A 24,922-nucleotide genomic window follows, 5' to 3' on the forward strand; every position below is an offset into this window, starting at 1 on the left:
AACACAACCGGCTTATATTTGGGACAGGCGTCTATATGGAACCGGCCTTTGCACGGAATGTTTATGGTTCTCTTTCTTCCAGGATGGCTGCCTGTAACATAGCAACCTTTATTTTGTGCATGAGACAAGGGGCTTTACTATGTGCAAAACAATGGTTGTTATGTGTTGATTTATGAGAAATATAAACAAAAACAATTCGAAGTCCTGCATTCCATATTGGATCTTGAAAATGATTCACAGTAGAAAAGCAATATTGTGGCAGAGAGGGGGATGAGAAGGAAGCTGGCTGCTATTCTGGAGAATCCCTCCCACCATGAGCTAGTCAAGATAAGAAGCACGTTCAGTCACAGACTCATACCCCCCTGACACTCAACTAACCGCCTCGGCCAGTCCTTCATACCAGCGGCCATCAGGCTCCACAACAGTGGGCAGGGACCGCTGCCAGACATCCAACTACTAGGAACCTCCATCACTGAGTGTGTCTGACTCCCAACTAAAAGGACAATATATAACGTATGATGTATATCACGGCATACTTACCTTACGCATACCGCACCTTGTGTATATACTGTATACTTCATCAGAGTATATATTTAAGCATTTTGCATTTTTAGATTATATGTTAGATTAGATTTATATCATTGGATTATATATATTGTAACTATATTTATTTATTGTAAGGCAAATATAACTGAGAGGGCGTACATACCCTCATCTTGCACCTTGTTGCCCATATGCGCATGTCCAGAGTAAATTATATTGTTATATTGCTTACACTGCCTTTTTTATTCTATTTTTATTTCTCCGCTGTACTATATTTCTATGACCTAGGCTGTACCATGTCTTCCACTACCTGTACCTCCCCTCCCCCATGCTGCTATGATGCCTGAATTTCCCCAAGGGGATCAATAAAGGAATATCTTATCTTATGCTTTTCCAGTGTTTTACCTACTCTACCACTGCACAGAAATTATGCATTTTATTTTGAAAGCTGTTACCAATGGTTACTGGCAGCCGTTCTGTAAGAAAGAGAACTACTACTATTCCTTTCACCCAAAACTCTTGCTCAGCAAAGATGCAAGATATTATCAAATTGTATATTTAAACCAGTATAAATAGTACCTGTATAGAAATGTGGCTATCAAAATCTCAATTACCATGTAGCAGCTCACTTTGTAGTGGAAAAACACCCCATTTCCTCTTAGATATCATATATTATAGGTACGGTGCAGCTCAATAAATTAGAATACCGTGGAAAAGTTATTTTATTTCAGTAATTCAATTCAAAAAGCAAAACTCTCATAGATTATATATTCATTAAACACAAAGTTAAATATTTCAAGCCTTTATTTGTTTTAATTTGGATGATTATGGCTTACAGCTCATGAAAGCCCAACATTCTGTATATCAAAATTACATAAAACCAATAATTTTTTTTTTAAATATTTATATAGAAATGTCGGCCTTCTGAAAGGTATGTTGGATGAATTAATGAAAACTTTATTTAACAGATTGCAGAATGGGTACAATACAGTACGGCTCAATACACACAATTGTTAAGGGGATGCAGACCAGAGAAAGACGTTTGTCTTGTTTACATCAGGGTCCCCCATTTTCAATTCATAGTGACATTTATGACATACACAACATACATGACATCATGATATAGGGACATACATGACATACAGGTATATAGTACTGTTACATTTGTGACATATACGATATGCAAATATACAGTACTGTTACCCAGAGATCCTAACAGAAAATATATACATATGATGGGGAGGAGACTGTAGTGTACATTAAGAGGGGGTGGGTGGGTGGGAGAAAATATATACACGGTGGGGAGGAGACTGTCATTATATACATTTACGGCTGCCAGTTTCAATCAATCACTTACTGCACTTCGAGCGCCATCTGCTGGCAACATTAGAGTTGGTCAGTCTTGAGGAAGTCCCGCCCCAGCGGAAGTACGTCACGGCCCGCGCTCTTTGTGTAGCTTCACCCCGCTGCAGCTGCTAATGTGCTATAATGCTAACCTCTAATACTGAACATATTAGAATGTAGAGATCGTGTAAAGAACGGACTAACTGCAGCTGCTGAACATATGTGAAGTATTTGAATGGACTAAGGAGCAGTATGAACTAGAGTAGAGTTTGGTCACCACCTTGAATGTTCTGATGTCTGAACGTGAGATGAAGAAACACAAAGCAGGTTTGTTAAATCACCAGAAGGCCTTTTGGACATTATTCTTACACCACTTATCAACAGGGATATGCTTTGACTTTGAGGTGACGTTATTTCACAGTTGTCTACCATTCAATGATCTATCCAACAGCTAGAGCAGCGCTGCGTCCTTGTGGAATTTGAACAGTGAATAAGAACAACAATAAGATGCCCGGTATGGTTCTGTAAACTATGATGAGTCGCTCGCAGTCAACCAGCTGCTTTCTAGACTCATGTTAGAGCTACTTGGGTAACGTTCCAGACCAGAGCCCAGTTATTATAACACTGGTCCACGATGGTAAGTCTAACATTATTGCACTGTGTGTGTAAAGTGACAACAACAAAGGCCGTCGGTCATCATATAAGATATGACAAATTTACGAGGTTAATTGAAAATGTCCGTTTCAGTTTAGAAAGTGATCTGTGATGATGAGTATATCAGAGTGTAGTGTGGGTTTAGATCATGGACCTTATTCAGGTAAACATCTGGAACAACCGCAACCACCTCCCTTTCTCACTTAACATCAAACCACTGTGTAACTCCTTCCAAGCACTGCAGATACAAGTGGTTTCCTTTCAACGGGTTTATTAAAGGCTTGGTCCTCCAATCCACCTCCAATCCACCGTGAAAACTTAAACAGAAACATAAGTCGCGTCAGCAACTTGCAATGGGCCTGGTCTACAAGATACACTACGCAACCAAGGTACCCATGTACATGTCAAAATACTTCCCAAAGGTCAGTGAATACCACGATCACAACACCAGAGGCAGAGGGAGCTCCACAAATCATGTAAAACCCAGATTCGGCTCAAACAAGGGACTAAACACGTTTCGCAATTATGCCACATCAATGTGGAACGCCCTGCCTAAAGCTGTAAAGGAATGTGAATCACTACCCACCTTCAAAAACACTCTCAAAAAACACCTACGTGAGACTGCAATTCGAAACTGGCCCCTACAAATGTCCTAACCTAGTCGTACAGTAAATGACCAAGTAAGGCTTTGTCAATATTCCAATGTACAGTGTAAAATGTGTGTGTGTCCCCTTCCCAACCCCCCCCCCCCCCCCCCCCACACCTCCAATGTACAGCCCTCACCCAACCCACCCCACCCAACCAACCTCCTCCAATGTACAGTTTCTATGCCAAATGTATATACACTCCTTTTCTGGACACTTTTGTATCACAAACAGTACTGTATTTGCAAATCTGATATGTCATAAATGTATAGATGTAGCAGTACTGTCTATCTGTATGTCATGTATGTCATATATGTTATGATGAATTGAAAATGGGGGACCCTGATGTAAACAAGACGAAAGTCTTTCTCTGGTCTGCATCCCCTTAACAATTGTATGTATTGAGCTGTACTGTACTGTACCCATTCTGCAATCTGTTAATAAACTTTTCAATCAATCAATCAATCAATCAATCAATCAATCAATCAAAGGTCAACACAAACAATAATATACACGTTATGAAAACAACGTCAGCAAAGCAAAATACAAACAAACATTAAATACCTCGTTGGCTGCATGCTACATAAAAAGGGGCCTTATTCTTCTGTTCTTGGTAACAGTCTTGAATAGTGGTACACATAGTGGTACACTCTTAGAATTAGGAGAGCCTGTACAACTCGTCTCCGACCATCCCTGCCGCTTGCTCGCAGGTGTCTTAATCAGTCCCAAAGGTAAAAACGCGACAGCAGCCTAACGGGACACCATATATGACCAGACGTCAAAATGAATATATTATAAATTGTAGCAAATTAAATAATAAAGAAAATAAGAAATGAAACATAAATACATTCTCAAATATTACACTTACAAACTGAAATAACATATAAATGATGAAACCATATAATGGCCACAGTTACACGGTAGTTTCTAGGTCAGTGCTCGCCCTAATTTACAGCCTGGAATTAACCAGGTTATGGATATTTAAGGAATTCATAATAATAGTTCCACAAGATTCTTTGTATTTGTAAATGTCACATGGACATTATTTTGATTATTGGTATATACAGTGGTGGAAGAAGTACACAGTTCCTTTACTTAAGTACAAGTAGGAATACCCAGATACAAGCCAGCTGGCGTGTAATTCATATCGATACTCTTATTTTGAAAATCCTGTGCGGGTCTCATTGCCGCGCCAAGCGCAGTTCCAGTCATAATATCTGGGCTCCGGCAGCTAGAAACTTTCCTTTCATATGATACTCTTATTTTGAAAAACCCTTAGCAACTCCGCGAGTCATATGATATCCGCCCACTCAGTGTTGTTTCTTGAAAACAGAGCAGCGTTGTAAACGGAGCAGCGTTAACACAGCAGTGCGCCTACAGACGCGAAATAAGTCTGTGATGTTTTTTTTCTTCTCACAACGAGTCCAATGCTTTGCACCGTTGCCATTCCTTTATGCCCACATCGCCCGAAATTAACGTTTATGTACCAATCACTACAACGTTAACGTCAGCTAACAAGCTAATCCTGATGATCAGACGAGGCAGAGCCACAGTGAACAGCACTGAGGAAAGGGAAATGGGGGGGGGGGGGAACTCTCCCCTTCCCTGTGTGTGTGCGTGCGTTTGGAAAGACGACGGAGTCACTAGTCAGTACTCAGGACAGGAGTATATTATAGTAAACTGAGGATTACTGAGGATGGACAGATAATGTTTACATTTACATTTACAAATATAAAAATGTTTGAGAGGAGTGGAAGTTTGAAGACAGACTACAATATGATGCGGGTGGTGAGTTGAAACACAGTGTGTGTGTGTGTCCCGACCCCACTTCTATGTTTCAATAAATTATTTGCATTTAAAACTATTAACGCTTACTCATTCCTTCAGTCCACTCAAAATTATGCTAATATTCCTTATGTTGTTTATGATATTAATTGAAAATAGCATATGAGAGTATTATATGTAATAATACCACATGGCGATATACTAAAAAGCTATTTATAATTATAAAAATCTGCCTGGCTGGTACTTTTAAAAATCTACCAGCCAAATGGCTGGTAAGTCAAAAAGTTAAGTTTGTTCCCTGTATGACATACATGACATAGACAGTCAGTAACTGCTACATCTATACATTTATGACATACCAGATCTACAAATACAGTACTGTTTGTTATACAAAAATTGTCTAAAAAAGAGAGTATTCTTTTGAAGGGCAAGAAACGGTACATTGGAGGTGGTTAGGTGGGGTGGGGGGGGGGAACTGTACATTGGAGGGGGTTGGGTTTGGACATTTACAGGGGCTAGTTTTGAATTGCAGTCTCCCGTGTGCTCTTTGAGAGTGGTTTTGAAAGTGGTAGTGATTCACATTCCTTTACAGCTGTGGGTAGGGCATTCAACATTGATGTGGCATAATTGCGAAATGTGTTTAGTCCCTTGTTTGAGCCGAATCTGGGTTTGGCATGATTTGTGGAGCTCCCTCTGGTGTTGTGGTCGTGGTATTCACTGACCTTTGGGAAGTATTTTGACATGTACATGGGTACCTTAATGGTGTAGTGCAGGGGTAGGCAACCCTAGGCACGCGTGCCTGCATAGGCACTTCATAGGCATTTTCATAGGCACAGGGGGCAGCATTTTGCTTTGAAATATTATAGTGAAATATTTTGCACTGTTGTCGCATTTATCTTGTTGAAATCCTCCCACAGGTTCTTTTTACTACCACATATTTAATTGAGACCCTTTATTTGTTTATTATTTCAATTTAGCTGGAAATACATTGCTACATCATTCAGTAACATTTGCAGAGCCTTATAACAAAAACATTATTACGGTCACCATTGTGACCAGTGGGATTAATCAACACATTTTATTATTTATTTTTCTATTTCATTGAACATTGCACATGTTAAAAGCCATTTTTTGTTACTCAAAATGTGAGTATTACCAAGTCAACTTGTGTTTTTAAAACAATGACAATAAACATAGTTTTATTAGGTTGAAATAATGTGGTTGTGTACAACTGAAAACCTTAATGCACAGTAACTGAACTCAATATTTTTAAGTTCTGGTAACTTATTATTATTATTTTTTTACAGTGTAGTCTTGCGATCAATCAAAACGTATTTACACGATATACCTCACATTCACATCCTCGTGTTCTTTTTTTTATATGTCTGTTTATTGTTTTTTTTCCAGTGCAACCAACATTTACAAATTATATGTACTTGAAAATGTTCTATTTGAAACACAAAAACAGAATACAATACAGTTTCAGAGAGAGATTATAGTGTCGGTAATAAGAAATATATAAAAGAAAAAGATATATATATATAATAATAATCATAATAAAGTAAAAAATTAAGTAAATAATAATAATTAAAAAATAAAAAGTAAATTAGTTATTTTTTAAATAAGGCGATACCTTTGAAAAAGTGAGTACAGCAATTCAACCAACTCTGGTGTTGATTTGGTGCATCAAAGGAGAAAGTTTGAAGGGGAGGGATGGGTGAGTAGTGTACCAAGGGTATTGTGTGAGTGAGTATCAGTCTGGGACTATGGGAAGGTGGGTCCTCTCAACATAGGAAAAGAAGGGAGCCCACATAGAAAAGAACTTGTCTGTAGATCCTCGGAGTGTGTGTCGGATTTTTTCTAGTTTAATACAGTTAAGAATAGATTTAATCCAAAAGGCATGGGAAGGGGGTGAGGAGGATTTCCACTGAAGTAGGATTAACCGTCTCGCTAACAAAGTAACAAAGGCCAAGACCTCTTTGTTAGTATTTGTCAGTTGTAATAAGGGTGAGGAAACGCCAAATAGTGCAGTCAAAGGATCTGGTTCCACCTGAGTACTGCATATTTCGGAGAGTGTATTGAATATGTTTTTCCAAAGGTCCACTAGGGATGGACAGCTCCAAAACATGTGCACATGGTTTGCTGGGGACCGATTACATCGTGGACAGTCTCATTGGAGTCCAGTGAGCTCTGTGGATGATTTTGCATTGGATGAGACCATGTCGAGCACAGATGGAAGAGGTGTGGACCTTTTTGAGTGCTTTTTCCCACATGTCGTCAGATATCGCATCCGCCAATTCCTCCTCCCATGAGGACTTAATAATATTTAAGGAGGTGGACTGTAATGAGCATAGCTGCCTATAAATTCTCGACAGGGAGCCCTTTAGAGTGGGAAGAGGGGTAAAAAAAAATGTCAAGTTGTGTTTCACCAGGAAGGATGGGGAACTGGGTATCTAAGCTGCGGACATAGCTCCGGATCTGTAAAAACCTAAAAAAATTACTTCTGGGGAGACCGTACTTAACCGATAATTGTTCAAACGTAGCAAAGGTATTGTCGATATAGAGATCTTTAAATGTTCTAATACCGAGACTAGTCCAGGTTGAGAAAGCGCCATCAATCGTAGATGGGGGGAAGGCCGGGTTTGAGGCCACCGGGGCAGCAAAAGATGTTGCGTGAAAGCCAAAGTGGCGTCTAGATTGGTTCCAAATTTTCATTGTTGATTTGACACATACATTTTTTGTAAAGGGGATATAAGGGCCTAAACTAGTGGCGTGGGCGAGAGAGGTCAGTGATGCCGGTACGGACGAGGCTGCCTCCATCTCCAGCCAAACTGGAGGAGAGGACATCCCACTACACTGTAGCCAAAACTGAACGGTCCTAAAGTTGGCAGCCCAGTAGTAGAACCTAAGATCCGGTAGTCCGAGGCCTCCATCTTATTTGGGCCTCTGTAAGAGCTGCTTTCTTATCCTGGGAGGCTTCTTGTCCCATATATAAGACAAAATCAGGACATCAATTTTCTTAAAAAATGCATTGGGGAGAAAAATAGGTAGGCATTGAAATAGATACAAAAATCTTGGGAGGGTGTTCATTTTAACAGAGTTAATTCTTGCAGCTAGAGAGAGATGTAGTATAGACCAGCGTTCAAAATCATCCTTAGTACGAGTTAGGAGGGGGGCAAAGTTGGCCTGAAAGAGTTTGTTGAATTTGTCTGTAACATGTACCCCAAGATAAGTGAAGCCATCATGGGCAATCCTAAATGGCAGATTGTGTAGAGGAGACTTTTTTGCGGCTATATTAAGTGGCATCAGTTCGCTCTTGTTAAGGTTCAGTTTATAGCCTGACAGGCTACCAAAGGATTCGATATTGATAAGGGCAGCGGGGACAGAAACAGAAAGATCAGATGTATACAATAATAAATCGTCCGCATCAGGGAGCGAAATTAACTTTTTGACTCACCGGCCAGTGGCGGGTAGATGGGAAGAATCTACCCGCCAAGCATATTTCTTACCCGCCAACTTTTTTTTGATAAAACATTTTTTTATTATTATTTTATATAATTTTTTTTTAATAAAATATATATATTATATAATCATACTTGTGATTGTGTTATCTGCGAGACATCGCCACCTCGCTGTCTGCAAACAGCTCCACTGTCTGTGTGTATACTCGAGTGGCCTCCAGCTCCAGCAAGGATTCTCCGGGGGTGCAGCTGGACCCTAAACGCTACATTCAGCATGCAAAAGAATTCTCCGGCGCTGCACCTGGACCCTAGTCAGCAGCCCTCATGCGATGTAAACCAGGGACTCGAATACGCATGTTGTTGTTGTAGCCACATTGATGCCAGGAGCTTTCTGTAGCTACTGCTGGATGGCGTTGGGACAACGCCTCAGTGAACTATTTAGTTTACTGCGACATTTCGTATTGACTAGTTACCTAGCCAACAGAGGTATTATGCACTGGATTATTGCTGATGGATTTGTTGATGTCGGGAGCTATCCGTAGCTAGCCGGCTGGATAACGTTACACAATGCCTCAAAGTCATGTATTAAACTAAGTGAATAGTTGACTGGGTCATTTTGTAACGGTAGCTAACGTTATCTCACGAAGGTCCCACACTGACTAGACTAACGTCACGGTGAGGCAATAGCCTCTGTTTACATGCAACAGGTGAGGAGGGGGTAGCAGCAGCAGCAGCAGTGCGCGGTGCGCGCTTCATGTCGGCTGAGACAGCGAGTGAGAACTCCGCTAAAGAATTGGATCATGATTTTCGATTTTCACATGACTATTTGATTGAGCGCCACACGGCGCTCAGACGTCTCAGTGGGAGGCGCCAAACGTAAAAACTGAGCGCAAATGGCGGGTGGCGCTCTCTAGTTTCGGTCCCTGGTCCGCATACAACGATACCTTATGTTCATGGCCGTATCTAACTATACCTTTGATGAGAGGGTTAAGGCGGAGTGCTATTGCAAGAGGTTCTATGGCAAGGGCAAATAATAAAGGACTTAAAGGGCAACCTTGACGTGTTGAGCGCTGTAGGGGAAACCAACTGGATTGTGTGTCATTAGTCCTGACTGAGACTTGAGGGGATGCATACAAAAGTCGTATCCAAGTAGTGAATTTAGAGCCAAAGCTGAATTTATTTAGGGTGTAGAAAAGGTATTTCCATTCCACCCTGTCGAATGCCTTCTCTGCGTCTAGGGATATGACAGCCTCAGTCAGAAGTATTGGTCATAGAGGGGTTATGTATGATGTTAACTAAACGTCTGAGATTAAAGAATGAGTGTCTATTTTTTATAAATCCTGTTTGATCAGGTGAGATAATTGACGGAAGGACTGATTCTAAACGTATTGCTAGGAGCTTGGCTAAGATTTTATAGTCTACATTTAGTAGGCTGATTGGACGATATGAAGCACATTCCAGAGGGTCTTTGTTTTTTTTAAGTATTAGAGAGATCGTGGCTAAGGTAAGAGTCTGTGGGAGAGTGCCATTTACGAATGCTTCATTGTACATTTCATTTAGGATAGGGGCTATCTTAGGAAGAAACTTCTTGTAGAACTCGGCTGAGTAGCCGTCCGGTCCTGGACTTTTCCCGGATTGAAGAGATTTTACGGCCATAGATAGTTCTTCAGTAGTAAGTGGCTGTTCTAATTTTCCTACCAGGTCTTGGCTAATTAAAGGAATATCGAGGGTGTGGAAGAAGTCATCTAATTCTGAGATATCTGGTTCGTTTTCAGATGTATATAAAGATTGGTAGAAACGCTTAAATTCGTTATTCATCTCTTTGGGGTCTAAGGATATCCCAGACGATGTGCGGACTTTAGGAATCTGGTGTGAAGATGAGACCTGTCGCAGCTTGTGAGCTAGTAATTTATTGGCTTTATCTCCTTGTTCGTAATAAGTGCTTCTAGATTTGATAAGCAGTTCAGTAACCTGATCTGTCAGTAGTGTATCATGTTCTGCTTGCAAAGCTAGACGCTCCTTATAAGCATCTGGAGATGGTGATACAGCATATATATTGTCTAATTGAGCGATACTGCGCTTCAGTACAGATAGTCTGGTATTTTTCTGTTTCCTCTCATATGCAGCATATGAAATTATTTCGCCTCTGAGATAGGCTTTCAAAGTTTCCCAGAGAGTCGATGCAGAGATGTTTGGGGTTCTATTTGTACTTAAGAAAAAATCTATTTGGTTTGACACAAAATTTACAAAGTCATCTTTACTGAGCAGGTGGGTGTTCAGGCGCCAGGGTGGTCGTAGATTGGTGTCAGCCTGAAAGACTACTACTAGGGTAACAGGGGCATGATCAGAGATAATTATTGGATTATACAAGCATGAAGATACGGAATGAAGTCTGTCGTCTACAAGGAAGTAGTCTATACGTGTAAAAGTGTGGTGGACTGGTGAGAAGAAGGAGTATACTTTACCAGATGGGTTAGATAATCTCCAAGGGTCAGAAACCGCATAATCAGACATAAAGGTCCCGACTACCCTAGCTGAGGTTGTCAAAGTGGTAGGTTTAGTGGCCCCCTGGCCTTACTCTGAAATGAGGAGTGAAACACTTGACCCACCCATCTGCTTCTAAGACTGGAATGTTGTGAGGTTTTAAGATGAGTCTCCTGCAGAAAAATAATGTGAGCCTTTAATTGGTGAAGGTGGTGGAGAACCTTACTACGTTTAACTGGGTTATTAATGTCTCTGCAATTCCAAGTAATAAGATTAAGACAATTTCCTCCTATCGAGCTGGCTATACCTGGCTGGGTCATGTCTTGGGAAAGAGAAGATGTGTAAAGAACAGGGTACCATGTAGACCAGAGATTTTGGTTGACCTTGAATGTGTAAAATCAAAGAACAAAAACGAGTTATACAGTACAGAAAACACAAAAACTAGAACCAAGAACACATAATACAGTACAGAAAACACAAACATACAAAACAAGAACAAATAATACAGTACAAAACACACAAAGAACACAGAAAACACCCCTTCCCTTGCCGAAGCATCTGTGAGATGCAAGCAAAACCCTAAATACCAAAATAGCCTAGAGAAAAACGTGGTAACTAACCTTTACTCTATGCTACCTGAGATGTGTGACCATTGGTACAAGATAAATCAAACATGAACATCAAACATAAATCAGGTGTTGACAACTAAACATTGGCACTACAATGCAAGTGGCTTATGTCCACAGAGAATAATAAACTACTAATGATACACTTTTTAGAGAGCTGTATTCTTACTAGGGCTGGGCAATAATCTGAAAAAAATAAAAATAAAAAAAGAATAACATCCTGGTGTTCTCCTGGTGTTCTCCATTAGGCCTGTAGGTGGAGCTATGACAGCACACGTACAGATGTGTCCAAAAATAAATGGGCAAATGTGAGTGAAATGGTCGCACTGTATGCAGCTGTTTGTCTGCATTGCATTCCCCCCCCAACTCAGATTTAGGGTTGATACAACCATCATAATAATATTGTTAATAATAACAATAACAATAATGATGTAGTAATGTAAAAATTATCATTAAAAATACCTAAAAAATGTTACGATGCATGGAATATTGTTGAGGCACACTAGTTACAACTATATTTCAAACAGGCACTCCATGTCAAAAAGGTTGCTGACCCACTGTAGTGTATCTTGTAGACCAGGGCCCTATTCCCCGTACCTGGCTAACTGAGTTAGCCGGATAATTTTCAGCATAGCTTGACTTAAGCCAGACATTTCCGTTCCCTGATGTCGGATTGTCTAAATCGCCATGGTAACAGATCAGAAAGTTTGAACCTGCTCCGGAGCAGGGTTAAGTTCAGTTAGCTGGATAACCTGCGTTATTTTTTTTCCTAGCCGCATTTCTCAGAGACGCTCTCTGATTGGCCGACGCCTGTTTCTACACTGGTTAGGCTTAGGCACTCTTTCGAAGTAGGTTAAGGTTAGAGTTTGTCTTAGAGCGTGACGGCAAGTTATTTCGACGGTTAAGCTTAGGCACTCTTTCGAAGTTGGTTAGAGTTTGTCTTAGAGCATGGCGATAGAACGCCAGGTAGTTTGCAGGCTGTTCGACGCGGAAATGGGCAAAGACACAGCTCGTCACGCGATTGGGCAAACATGTCAGTGGCCAATCAGAGAGCGTCTCCGAGAAATGCGGCTAGGAAAAAAAATTACGCGGATAACCTGCATGGCCACACCCTCGCAAAGAAATCCCAGCTCGCTTCCTGAAATATTTCTCACAGTCTAGATACCATTCTGAATTATGTTTTTGTGCTTCGTTTGAAATGTAAAATAATAGGTCTACCTAAAATGCTGATAATAAATCATATTCAGCCTATGAATTTACTTTGTCCTATATAATGCATGTCATATTTATACGGCGCTCGAGACACACAGTTATTTTAATAACGGCTAAACGGATCATTGCAAATGTGAATCCCGCAGGGATATTTTTTATGAATGAAACCTATCGGGCGTTTGGCTCTGATTAGTTTAATATTCTTCGCTGTGTATTTGCTTATTAAACGGAGCGCCCGGATTGTGTTTCATTCAAGCATATGAAGCGTCTATGCGCGGATTGTGGATATGAATTATGAGGAATCTGAATCTGTGGAGTGTTTAATTGTATCACTGTCACTGTGACAGTGTCACACGTTATTGTGATATTGTAACTGGGATTAAAATGTATGAGGAGATGCGCTGTTTGATGGATTTGATGACGTGACGTGACTTGATAAATTGAATGAGCCTTTGACGTTTTTGATGAATGAATTTGAGAAAATGCATTTATCTTTTCAAGCACTGTTATCTGATGATGAACATGAGGTGTCACTGGTATAAACCAAAGGGTAATCAATTCAATGAATGTATGGATTAGGTCCGAAACAGATTAAAACCTGATTAATAGTGAAACTGTAGCCTCCCTCCAAGCCTCTCTTTGGGTTTATATAGTACATAATACCTAAGCACATACAGTACAGATATCCTCATAATATAATTTGTATCAATTAGATATACTATTTGGGCTTGTTTTTATCCTTATTCTGAAAGAGTTGAACTAATTATTTTCGCTAGCAAGATCTCATTTGATTATTCATTCCATTAAGCCTACTGCCAGCAGGCACATTTAAAGAAATATAATCTGATTGATTGGGGTAATGAGGGATTTAAAATTAGCCTATAGATTATGCATTTAACTTGTCGGCGAGGCTATTGAGCCGTACTGTATTGTACCCATTCTGCAATCTGTTAATAAAGTTTTAAATCAATCAATCAATCAATCAATGCCGTTAGAAAATCAGGATTTCTGCGATCGACACCTGCTGTCTTTTCAGCTGAGGCGGCCGCGCGCACTTATCCTGAGTATCAAGTCTGGTTCGAATTAACGAGACTGAATCAGCGTTCGAGGAACAGGGAAATCCTGGATTCAATCGGGTTAATTGAATCTGGATAATGGGACTTTTGATCGACTTAGTTGAACCAGGTACGGGGAATAGGGCCCAGGCCCATTGCAAGTTGCTGTACTCTGTCGTCTACTCTAAGCCATCCTAGGTTGTCAAAGTGGGCAGGGGTGAGGTGGGTTCTAGGAGTAAGGTCAAGCAGTAGTCTGACCAGTTTGTTTTGGGATGTTTGTAATTTTGTTTTTAGCACTTTTGAGGTGCTTTGGTACCATGAAGTGCAAGCATAGTCGTAGTACCCTTGAATGAGTGCTCCTGCCAGTCTTCAGGGTATTCTTGTTTAGGCCTAACAAAATTAATAGTTGGTTTCCGGTTGCCGACCGACCCTGCGGATTTAGGTGCGACCCAATATATTTTATGAGTTTAAATTTTTTATTTTATTTTTTTTATAGAATAAAGTTTCATAGAAATCTTAGTCAAACATTTAGCATTATGGATATTAAACATGCTGGCAGAGTACATGCATCCATGTTGTTGTGAACATTTTAATTAAATAAAGAAATTCCCTATCCATAGTCGCTGTGGGAAAGAATAAAAAAAAAAAAAAATTCCCTACCTACCCATGGCCAAACTGACAACCAACAGGAAACCAACAATATATTTTACTTTGCCTTACCAGAGAGGAGATCCGGTACAAGAATCTAGTTCTTTGGTTGACTTTTTTTATTACATTGGATGCCATTTTGTCACAGGAAAGATTTGCCTCTAGGATGGAACCCAGGTATGTAATTTCATCTTTCCTTGTGACAATATTGTCACCCACTGTAACTGAGAAGCCGTCGGTCTTGCTGAGTTTGTTATTGTTACTTGGATCTACACTACAGGGCTCTCTGTGACCATCTGCATTTATCCTTGTAGCAAAATTCCAGTTCCAGTAGAAGACGTCCAAGAGCACACCTACTAGAATGAAGGAGGAATCAGACCAGCAGGACCTCTGTAAGTCAGAACAAGACTTCCTACTGAAGATACTTTAGTTTACTCTCCAGACCCAGAAGTAAATAAAGACTAGTAGTATGTTGAGTTGTGTGTCCCTCTGTCCCAGATCCACCCAGAGACCTACTGATTGTTAAAAAAGAAGATCAGGACACGCTAGAGCCACCCAAGGATACTTCCTTTGAGATGGAGGAGCTCACAGACCACCAGGATATCAGTATGTTGTTTCTTTCTCTTATCTGGATTTAGTCTTCTCCTTCCTCTGCTCCAGCATGTTTGTATGTCTCAGTATTTGTCGCTGTAGGTGCCTAAATGCCTAGTCTGGTAATTAAGAGTAATTTCAGTTAATAGCAGTTAATAGAAAAGCATTTTGGCCTTGTATTTCATAGGATAAATAGATGGATATTATTATTACAGAAGTAATATCTAAGACAATCCATGTCTATCAGTAAGAATGTTTTCTTTGTTGTTAGTTTGTTTCTTACAGGATATTTGGCTGATAGGCTGAGGGACTTTTAGTTTGACAGGATAACGGTGAGGTCATTGATTGCTGTCAGCTGCGGCAAGGTCACAGCTTTTGGTTTAGAAAGAAAACAACGCATATTTTACCGGTGGTCAGGCCAAGTGATGAGAGAGTGGAGCCAGACAGTTTTTAGACCTCTCTCTGGATAAACTTTGTTAATCTCGCTGCTCTATATATAATTAGGAAACAAGAACGTGTAAACCCGAGTTGGACATTAAATAGTTGATACTACTTCGTGGTCGGTGCTTTTCTTGTGCGTGGATATGGAACGGGAGGATTCAAAGACTGAGAGCGTCTGAAGCTTACGGCATCAACAAGTTTCGGATACTATAGTCGCCATTGCTTTCTCTCCTCTCATTCTTTAATTTGATCAAACTCTTGTTCACATTCAGCCTAACTCTTTGGAGCACTTTATTCTGGTATCTCTTTTATAAATGGAACACCTTTTGTCCTGGTTCCCCTGCTGGATTGAATAGCAACCAGGAGAACTAAGTTGATAGAAGGGATCCCAACTGTGATGTATTATTAAGCCTTAGCTAAAGGGGTCAGTGGTCTTGTTTAACTTAAATAAATGTAATGGAGGAAAAGGAAGTATGTTTGATTTTAAATAAAGTTCAGTATATAAATATAATAATTTGTCAAATAATACTGGAGTATTTCCTTAGTTGCTGTCTCCCTCTGCCCCAGATCTACCTCCAACTTTCTATCAATCATGAAAGAAGAGGCTCAGGACTCAATTACATCCTGTTTTAGATTTTGTATAAAGATTAAAAATAAATCTGTAATTACAGAAGAAATCAGAGAGTGGGCAAATACTTTTTCATGCCACTGTAAATACCTTTTCTGTCTCCCTCTGTTCCAGATCCACCCAGTGACCTACTGATGATTAAAATAGAGGAGGTTCAGGACACGCTAGACCCACCCACGGATATGTCCACTGGGCTGAAGGAGGAGCCCACAGACCAGGAGACCAGTATGTTACTTTTCTTTTCCTTGTCTTTCTTTTCTCTTGTTGTCCATCCTCTGTTGCAGCATCGTTGTATGTCTCTGTGTCCACAGCTTTCCCTCCTCTTTCTTTCTATGAAGCCTCAATCTATTTGTTTTACCATAACAAAGTGTGGTATTTTCAAATGCTCATTCTTGTTCTATGGAGAGGACTTTGAAAATCAAATTACTCAAAGTACGCAGTAAAAGTAGTTCATATTATTTGTGCAAGTTGTCTAAGAAGTACTACGTACAAACATGGCAGTTTCATAAACTACTTATGGAAGAAATGCTTTTTATCCCACATCAAAGTTAGTCGAAAATGCTCATTCTTGTTCTATGGAGAGGACTTTGAAAATCAAATGACTCAAAGTACACAGTAAAAGTAGTTCATATTATTTGTGCAAGTAGTCTTAAGAAGTATTAAGTACAAACATGGCAGTGTCATAAAATACTTATGGAAGAAATGTTTTTTATCCAACATCAAATGCTCCTTCTCTGGAGGGAATTTTGCCATTCTCAAAAAGTACACAGTAAAAGTAGTTCATAGTATTTGTGCAACAAGTTTATGAAGCAATAAGTCCTAACATTATTCTCATAAATTACCCTGTTCCTCAATCGCAAATAATAGAAATGAACCACATGCCATCCTTTACTTTGAAATCCTCACCCGAAGTGTTCCTCTGTGGGATTTCCTGTAGCTTTAGTGGTCGAATATATAATACTGCACACACGAAACGTCCTATTGATTCGATGTTCAATAATACTGCACACACGAAACGTCCTATTGATTCGATGTTCAATAATACGGCACATACGAAACGTCCTATTGATTCGATGTTCAATAATACTGCACACATGAAACGTCATTGATGCGATGTTCATTCAGTTCATTACCGGGAATAATTAAAGTATTTATGTAAGATCAACTTGTGAGACTGTATTCTAAAGTCACTTCGGTAATTACAACAGCTTCCCAGGGTTGTTTTATTGCATTACCGTAAAACTGTAACTAATCGCGCACTTGAAATTACAGGGGCGGCTGGTTTGACCACGCAAAAGTGAAAGACGGCTGGCTTGACCGCAGTGTGGGGCAGAGTAGTAGACGAGGAGTGAAGATAAGAGACCTGTGTGTTGGAGCTACAGAGCTAACGAGATAAATATACTCACAACAAATGCAGAGGACTCGCGTAGTTATACTTGTGGAATAACACGACCACCAGTACACCCTCCTCTATATTATGGCCAGTCCTGTCTCACACTACCAGACATCTTACACTACCCTTCAGTGTAATGCAGCGCACGTTGGGCTAATGCTTGGTACGGTATAATTAGGTATTTAGCTAACATTAGTTGTAATATTAGATGGCTGGCTAACATCAATGTTTTGTAGCCAGGGGAGCAGCAAGCTAATGCCAAAAGCGGATGTTTTCTGACTGACTCTGCTTACATTTCAGGGTCACGTTAGATCAGGTCAGGAGGATACTAAAATGACGTAAAATTAGACAAATACACTGCCAACAAAGCAAAGATGAAGATGCTTATTAGTCAATACAGGGCTCCAGACTAACTTTTTACATATTAGTCAATAAAATACTGAAAACAAAACATGCAGACAGACAAGCAGCTCTAATGAGGCAGCGCTAGAAAGCAGTAGTTTGTTTACAAAGATGTGAGCATACAAATGTATTCTAGGAATCCCTAGAAAGGGAACAGGAGAGACAGCAAACTGAAATGACCAGAATGTAGAAACATATCAGGAAAGTAAAGATGAAAATGCCCCCCCCCCCCCACCTACAGAATCAAAACAAATATGTGGAAAAGACGAGCAAAAGACAGAAAGAGAGCAGAGAAACTTTGAAAACTTTGTTTACAGACTTTATGAAATTACATTACTACATTTGTAGTGTACAATTGCTATAACCATACAGCCTAACCTAAATGAACATTTTCATCTGCTTTAAATTATGATTTAGTCTGTATGGACTTTACAGAGCTGTGTCCACTGAAGATGTCCCAGGGAAAGAATGACCTCAGTGACGACCCCAACGAACATGTCAGAGCTGTTTCACCGGCTGCAGACAAGAAAGATGACCACATAGCCGGTCCTAGCCAACACCATATGCTCCCTGAGGTAGTATTATGCTTCAGTTGACATTCAGTTAGGGTTGGGCTATATGAACAAAATCTCATATCATTATCACCAGATATTTCTTAGGTTTGACTAGTGGATGAACAAAATATCACATCACCATATCTTTCTTAGGTTTGACTAGTAGAGGTACAAAATCTCATATCACCATATCTTTCTTAGGTTTGACTAGTAAAGGAACAAAATCTCACATCACCATATCTTACTTAGGCTTGACTAGTGGATGCAGGACTTCTTGGCCATTTTGGCGACAGAGCTGCATCTGACTTGATCATTAATTCGTTATCCACACAAAAAAGGATCATGGTAGTTTGAACTTTGATGGTATTTTCAGTTTTACTATGTTACTGGTCATGGTAAAAGTCATGTATCGCCCTGGTACCACTTTTGTACTTAATGCTACCATGGCATGGTGGCATCCAATTTGGATCATGATACAGATGGTAATACATGGTATTTCCACCATTCTTTGGTCACTATACCATGATCACTTTTTATAAAGGTTGGAAAGGGCTTCGAAACACTTTCGATTCAGGGGTGAAGAAGTTGCAACATGGTTGCATTTTTCATTTGGTTCGGTTAGCTTTTACACTTTGTCAACCAAACCTTCTAAACAAAGCCATGTGATCATGCAGGGCAGCCTTTTATTGGACATAATCCCATACCTGCCAACTTTATGCTGTGAAAAAGGGGATTCAAACTTCAAACTGACAGGATGAGCAGGAATGATCAAACATAATGTATGAAGGGGATACAATGGTTCATCAATATAATCTGGCAACATTAGAGTTTTCTGATCTTTTCCTGCCTTTGGTCCTTGTTTGGTCCACACCAGGGCCCTCATTTATCAATGGTGCGTACGCACAGATATGTCCGTAACCCGTGCGTACGATCATTTCTAAGCAAAGTGTGGGACTTATCAATTTGAACGTGTGCTTGACTTTGTGCGTATATCTACGCACAGCTCAGAGCATGCGTACCTGGCGCCCAGCGGTAGAATATGAAGACTACAACGCGGAAATAAGCTTCCGTGCATTAGTTTCAACACTGGCGTGTTCTGTATGACCCGTAATTCATTATAGTTAATTGTAAAATAGCGACGGTAGTGTAACATGTCAGTGAGATTCATTGTTCTTGTACTCTCGTATTATTGTTATAGTATAGGCTATTGTCAAGAAGGAAGTACATTATTTTCAATTGTGGCTTTAATTCGTATGGCCGAGAAGCAGTCTCATTAATCAGCTTCATTAATCCCGACCCATCTCAGCCACAGCATAACTGAGACCGGCTATGGAAACTAATCATAAATAGACTACTGTAAATAAAATAGCATATAACATTATAAAGGATAGGCTATAGCAGGGGTTCCGTTTCTTCCCCCGAGCCCCACGATTCCTTGGAGACATATAGGAATATGATTATAGGCTATACATGGGTCCGTCAGCGAGGAGATTTGGCCATTTGAGTATAGGCTATTATGGCCAAACGAGGGCATAAGCCTATAAATATTATTAAATGTTTTCATAAGCGTAAAGATACAAGGACAACAGTTATATTAACGATCAAGTTAGTTTACTGTATGCATGCTTCGCGGGGCTCCGTGTGACATGTCTGTGCCATGCTGCGTTATGCGCAAATTACTGTTGCATAATGTAGGCTAATGCTATGCATATATAATTTATATAGGCTATACCTAATACCGACATAAAAATAGATTGTATGCCTCTACAAATCATATTAAACCATGCAGGTAGAAAATTGACGGAAAATCCGTAGCGATTTGGAATCAAATTGACGGAGAACTTTAATCCCTGGGTAATCGAACTTTAAAAGAACGAAACGAAAAAGGGCATTCATATTCCAGCATGGTTATTATTAATGACACCAACGCCAAACAGTGGTTCATGGTTTTTATTAGTGTTTGCGCTGCCCAGGCAGCAATGGTCTTTAAGTTAATAGATATCATATCCGACATCACCGTAGCGTGTACACGTCTGTCAGCCTGTCGCGTATTTCCCCCACGCGTTCGCTCGGTTTAGTCCACTTTTCCACATTTCATGGGGGTGTTTCATTACCGTATATGGTTAATTATCGGCGGTTCTATATGCAAATACTTAAAATCGTGCACAAGCGCGTAGGGCTGGGCGATATGGCCAAAAACGTTATCGCGATAAAATAATATAATTTTCATATCGCTCGATATTGATCATTATCGTCGATATACATGAAATAATCATTTCTGTCATGTTTAATTAACCTCTTATGCCCGGCACCGGCGGGCTATTAATAGATGGACTCACTTTTTTTGCTGCGGTAGAACGAAGACGTCACTACGAGACGAGTTGGAGAGCCGTCGCGTGTCGAGCCAACCCTTTGAGAAGCTTTGTGGTCCCGGCTTGAATTCTCCATGAATGTGTCCATATAAATCCATTTAGTTAGATCCAACTGTACTGTCTGAATGAATGTTTCTTGTGATTATGGGTGATTTCCGACCGCCAAAACAACTGAATGTCTCGTCTCGAGTTGATGTCGTCATCAGTCCGCGCACCTTCTTCTAACGCAGTAACCGCCCGGGCCCAGTGCATAGATTATTATATTCGACCAGGGGGCAACCTACCGCCACTGGATCATATGCATTATAAGAATGGAACTAACACAGTTAGCCAGAGCAAGCGGTGTATCCCACGACAATGTACTAACTATCACCCTAAAATACTCCGTTCCGCCCCAATACATTGCAACGACGTCCACCGCATACCCCACACTACTCTAACCGTTACCCTCAGAATTCACGCCACACACCCACTCCGCACGTAAACTATAAAATAGCGGCGTCCAAGCTAATGATCCTAGCCAGCCTTGTTTCCAATGTACTAACTATCACCATAAAATACTCCGTTCCGCCCCATTACATTGCAACGACGTCCACCGCATACCCCACACTACTCTAACCGTGGCCTCAGAATTCACGCCACACACCCACTCCGCACGTAAACTATAAAATAGCGGCGTGCAAGCTAATGATCCTAGCCAGCCTTGTTTACTACCCAGAGGTGCACCGCGGGTCTCCTTCGCTGTCGGCCATCTCCTTCACTGATTGGTTGTTAGTGTGTGTGCTCATATCCAAGCTTGGAAAATCGATATATCGAAACTTTGCGACCACGTTTCATGTTTATTTTCGAGGAAATAATTTATCGCGATAGTTATCATTTTATCGCCCAGCCCTACTGCTAACGCTATAAACTACTGCTAACGCTAATCACTGGGGACGCTCACTCAGAGGCATAGTGAGGGAAGGAGGGGCTGAGAATCTCTGTCTCTCTCCGTCTATCTGTGTGTGTGTGTCTCGCTCTCTCTCCCTCTTCCTCTCTACATCTCTCCTGAACCTATTTAATTCAAAAGGAAGATATTGATGGAGAGTAGCTATAGTATATGTAACGGTTGTGACAACGTCACCTCAAACTTCGATGCCCAGAGTGGGAGTTGAACCCTGGTCTCCCACGCCGCAGGCAGCAACACAGACCGCTATACCAAGAGGTGAATCCACTTCTAAGTACTGGGTCTATGCGTCTTTTGAGGATGTGAGAGTGAGTTTAACCCATAGCACCGCTACTCACCCCAGCCCTTCTTGACTGCGCTTCACGATACCATCCGTTACATATATAGCTCAGTAGCTGTAACAGAATAATTGTATTAATTACTATTGATTAACTATTATTCAATAGCGTTTAAATTATAATGAATTAAATAATTGTATAAATAATTTTCCATGTTCTGTCATCTAATAATATATTCCATTACCTTTCCTATCTGTATCAAATCAAAATGTTGGTATTGTGACAACAGTACAACATACAAAAGCAGCTTGACAACCGATATCCTTTGCGTCTAGTAGGCATGGGCCAATGTGTGATTTTGGTGGTATGTGCTATTGCACAGATGTTGACCCTTAGTATGCACACGCACAGTATAATATGCATGTAATAAATAGTTTGTTAATAAACTCTGTTACTTGAAAAATGTTCACTGTGCTCCTAAATTTCTTTGTGTGCTCCTAATTTTTTTTTAATTTAGGAGCACATGTGCTCCCTGGGAAAAAGGTTAGCGTAGAGCCCTGTATATAGTAATAATAATAACACATGGCCATATACTAAAAAGCTATTTCAAATTTTTGGCTGGTAAAAATCTCCTTGGCTGGTCGTTTTTTTATCTACCAGCCACCTTGGCTGGTAAACCAAAAAGTTAATTTTGTTCCCTGTTTCTACGCATTGTTGATAAATGAGGGCCCAGAATTCTAATGAGCTTTCACACCACCCAAAACCAACCGGATTAGGAAACGAACCAGGGTTAAATTAAGAGTTTAGGTGTGAAAGTGACCTTAGAGGAGTTCAGGAATTTTGGGTAGACTCTTTGCTAATTTTGACATTATTATGGGTATTGAGCTTTCCAATACCAGTTACAATGTGATATGCAGTGATGGGAATAACGGCGTTACTTTTTTCACTAACGATTAATCTAACAGATTACTCTTCCAATCTTAACGCCGCTACTGCCAAAAATGCGGTGTGTTACTTTAATTGAAGCTGTTTTTTTTTCATCAGACCTGACCAACTAGATCTCTGAGCCGAGAGGCAAATACTTTTTTTTAACTGTTCTTCATTGGTTAGTGGGCAGTGCACGAGACAAGCGCATAAATGCTGACGATTGCCTGAGGTTTAGTAAAATATTATACAACGAGAGACGGGTATGGCGAGCTCAAATAATCAAAAATGTAATGCAACAGAGGAATAGTCCGCCTATACTTTTACACTATAGTAATATAAAATCACGGGAGACTTGATGGGTGATCATCAACTAAACAGGTTTTCCTTTATTTCTCTCGTCCACTCCAAAAACACAACAACTGATTTCTCACAGGCGCGCAGACAAGCCACTTCTGACGGGCGCGCGCCCCCACTCTTCCCCAAGACAAAAACCCAGAGAGGGCTCCCCACTCCACCTAATAATATCCGCCTCAATATTAATATTGAACACATTAAATAGCTTACATACCTCCCCCCCTCTAAAAAGAAACGTCCTTGTTTCATGACACAGATAACGGCATAAACACAACAACCCAATATTTCAAATACCTCAATGACAACCCAACCAAAACGTGGTGAGATTATGGAAACACCTGAAAACAAACAAATCCTAACATACATGGCATTTGATTGGAGGCTAGTCTCACTTTGTCCCACAGCAACATTAACACTTTCGGGGCCATTTGGATCCGTCTAAAATCACTCTAAACGGCCAGCATTTCTAAACAGACTTGCATAGTCTGTGGGGCTGTTTGTAGAGCTAAATCTATACTTTATAGCAGGGGTCAGCAACCTTTTTGACATGGAGTGCCTGTTTGAAATATAGTTGTAACTAGTGTGCCTCAACAATATTCCATGCATCGTAAATGTTTTTTCCTCATAATCAGGTATTTTTAATGATAATTTTTACATTATTACATCATTATTGTTATTGTTATTATTAACAATATTATTATGATGGTTGTATCAACCCTAAATCTGAGTTGGGGGGGGGGAATGCAATGCAGACAAACAGCTGCATACAGTGCGACCATTTCACTCACATTTGCCCATTCATTTTTGGACACATCACACACCATCGGTGTGTGTACTGTACGTGTGCTGTCATAGCTCCACCTACAGGCCTAATGGAGAACACCAGGATGTGAATGGAGGGTGAATGTGAGGTATATCGTGTAAATACGTTTTGATTGATCGCAAGACTACACTGTAAAAAAAAATAATAATAATAAGTTACCAGAACAAAAAAATATTGAGTTCAGTTACTGTGCATTAAGGTTTTCAGTTTTCAATCTATAATAAGTTAACAGAAAAATAAGTACACAACCACATTATTTCAACCTAATAAAACTATGTTTATTGTCATTGTTTTAAGAACACAAGTTGACTTGGTAATACTCACACATTTTGAGTAAAGAAAATGGCTTTTAACATGTGCAATGTTCAATGAAATAGAAAAATAAATAATACAAATTGTTGATTAATCCCACTGGTCACAATGGTGACTGTAATACTGTTTTTGTTATAAGGCTCTGCAAATGTTACTGAATGATGTAGCAATGTATTTCCAGCTAAATTGAAATAATAAACAAATAAAGGGTCTCAATTATATATATGGTAGTAAAAAGAACCTTTTGTGCCTATGAAAATGCCCCTGCGTGCCTATGCAGGCACGCGTGCCTAGGGTTGCCTACCCCTGCTTTATAGTATTGCTATCTGTCCATTCTCATTGTCAATTGACACCATAAACCGTCCCTTTAAAATGGCTTAAAGAAATAATTTTTTCATCAATATATATTATAAGGGATTTCGGCTGGGATATTTCCTGGAAGGCG

At 40.1% G+C, this 24,922-nt stretch overlaps 1 protein-coding gene across 1 annotated transcript in view; it reads left to right on the plus strand.

The window, feature by feature from the left end:
• Positions 1-2,038: 2,038 nt before the first annotated feature.
• The window catches only part of LOC311226394 (uncharacterized protein), a gene marked incomplete at its 3' end in the record, with an annotated part of 72,931 nt that continues 50,047 nt past the window's right edge, over positions 2,039-24,922 (plus strand). The window contains exons 1-5 of the mRNA XM_084311824.1: positions 2,039-2,214; positions 14,771-14,848; positions 14,955-15,062; positions 16,231-16,341; positions 18,347-18,486. Coding sequence (XP_084167950.1) covers positions 14,818-14,848; positions 14,955-15,062; positions 16,231-16,341; positions 18,347-18,486 — 390 coding nt within the window. The 5' untranslated portion in view covers positions 2,039-2,214; positions 14,771-14,817. The remainder of the gene's footprint in view (positions 2,215-14,770; positions 14,849-14,954; positions 15,063-16,230; positions 16,342-18,346; positions 18,487-24,922) is intronic.

This window comes from Notolepis coatsorum (assembly GCF_963971535.1).
Source record: "Notolepis coatsorum genome assembly, chromosome: 1".
Classification (NCBI taxonomy): Eukaryota; Metazoa; Chordata; class Actinopteri; order Aulopiformes; family Paralepididae; genus Notolepis; species Notolepis coatsorum.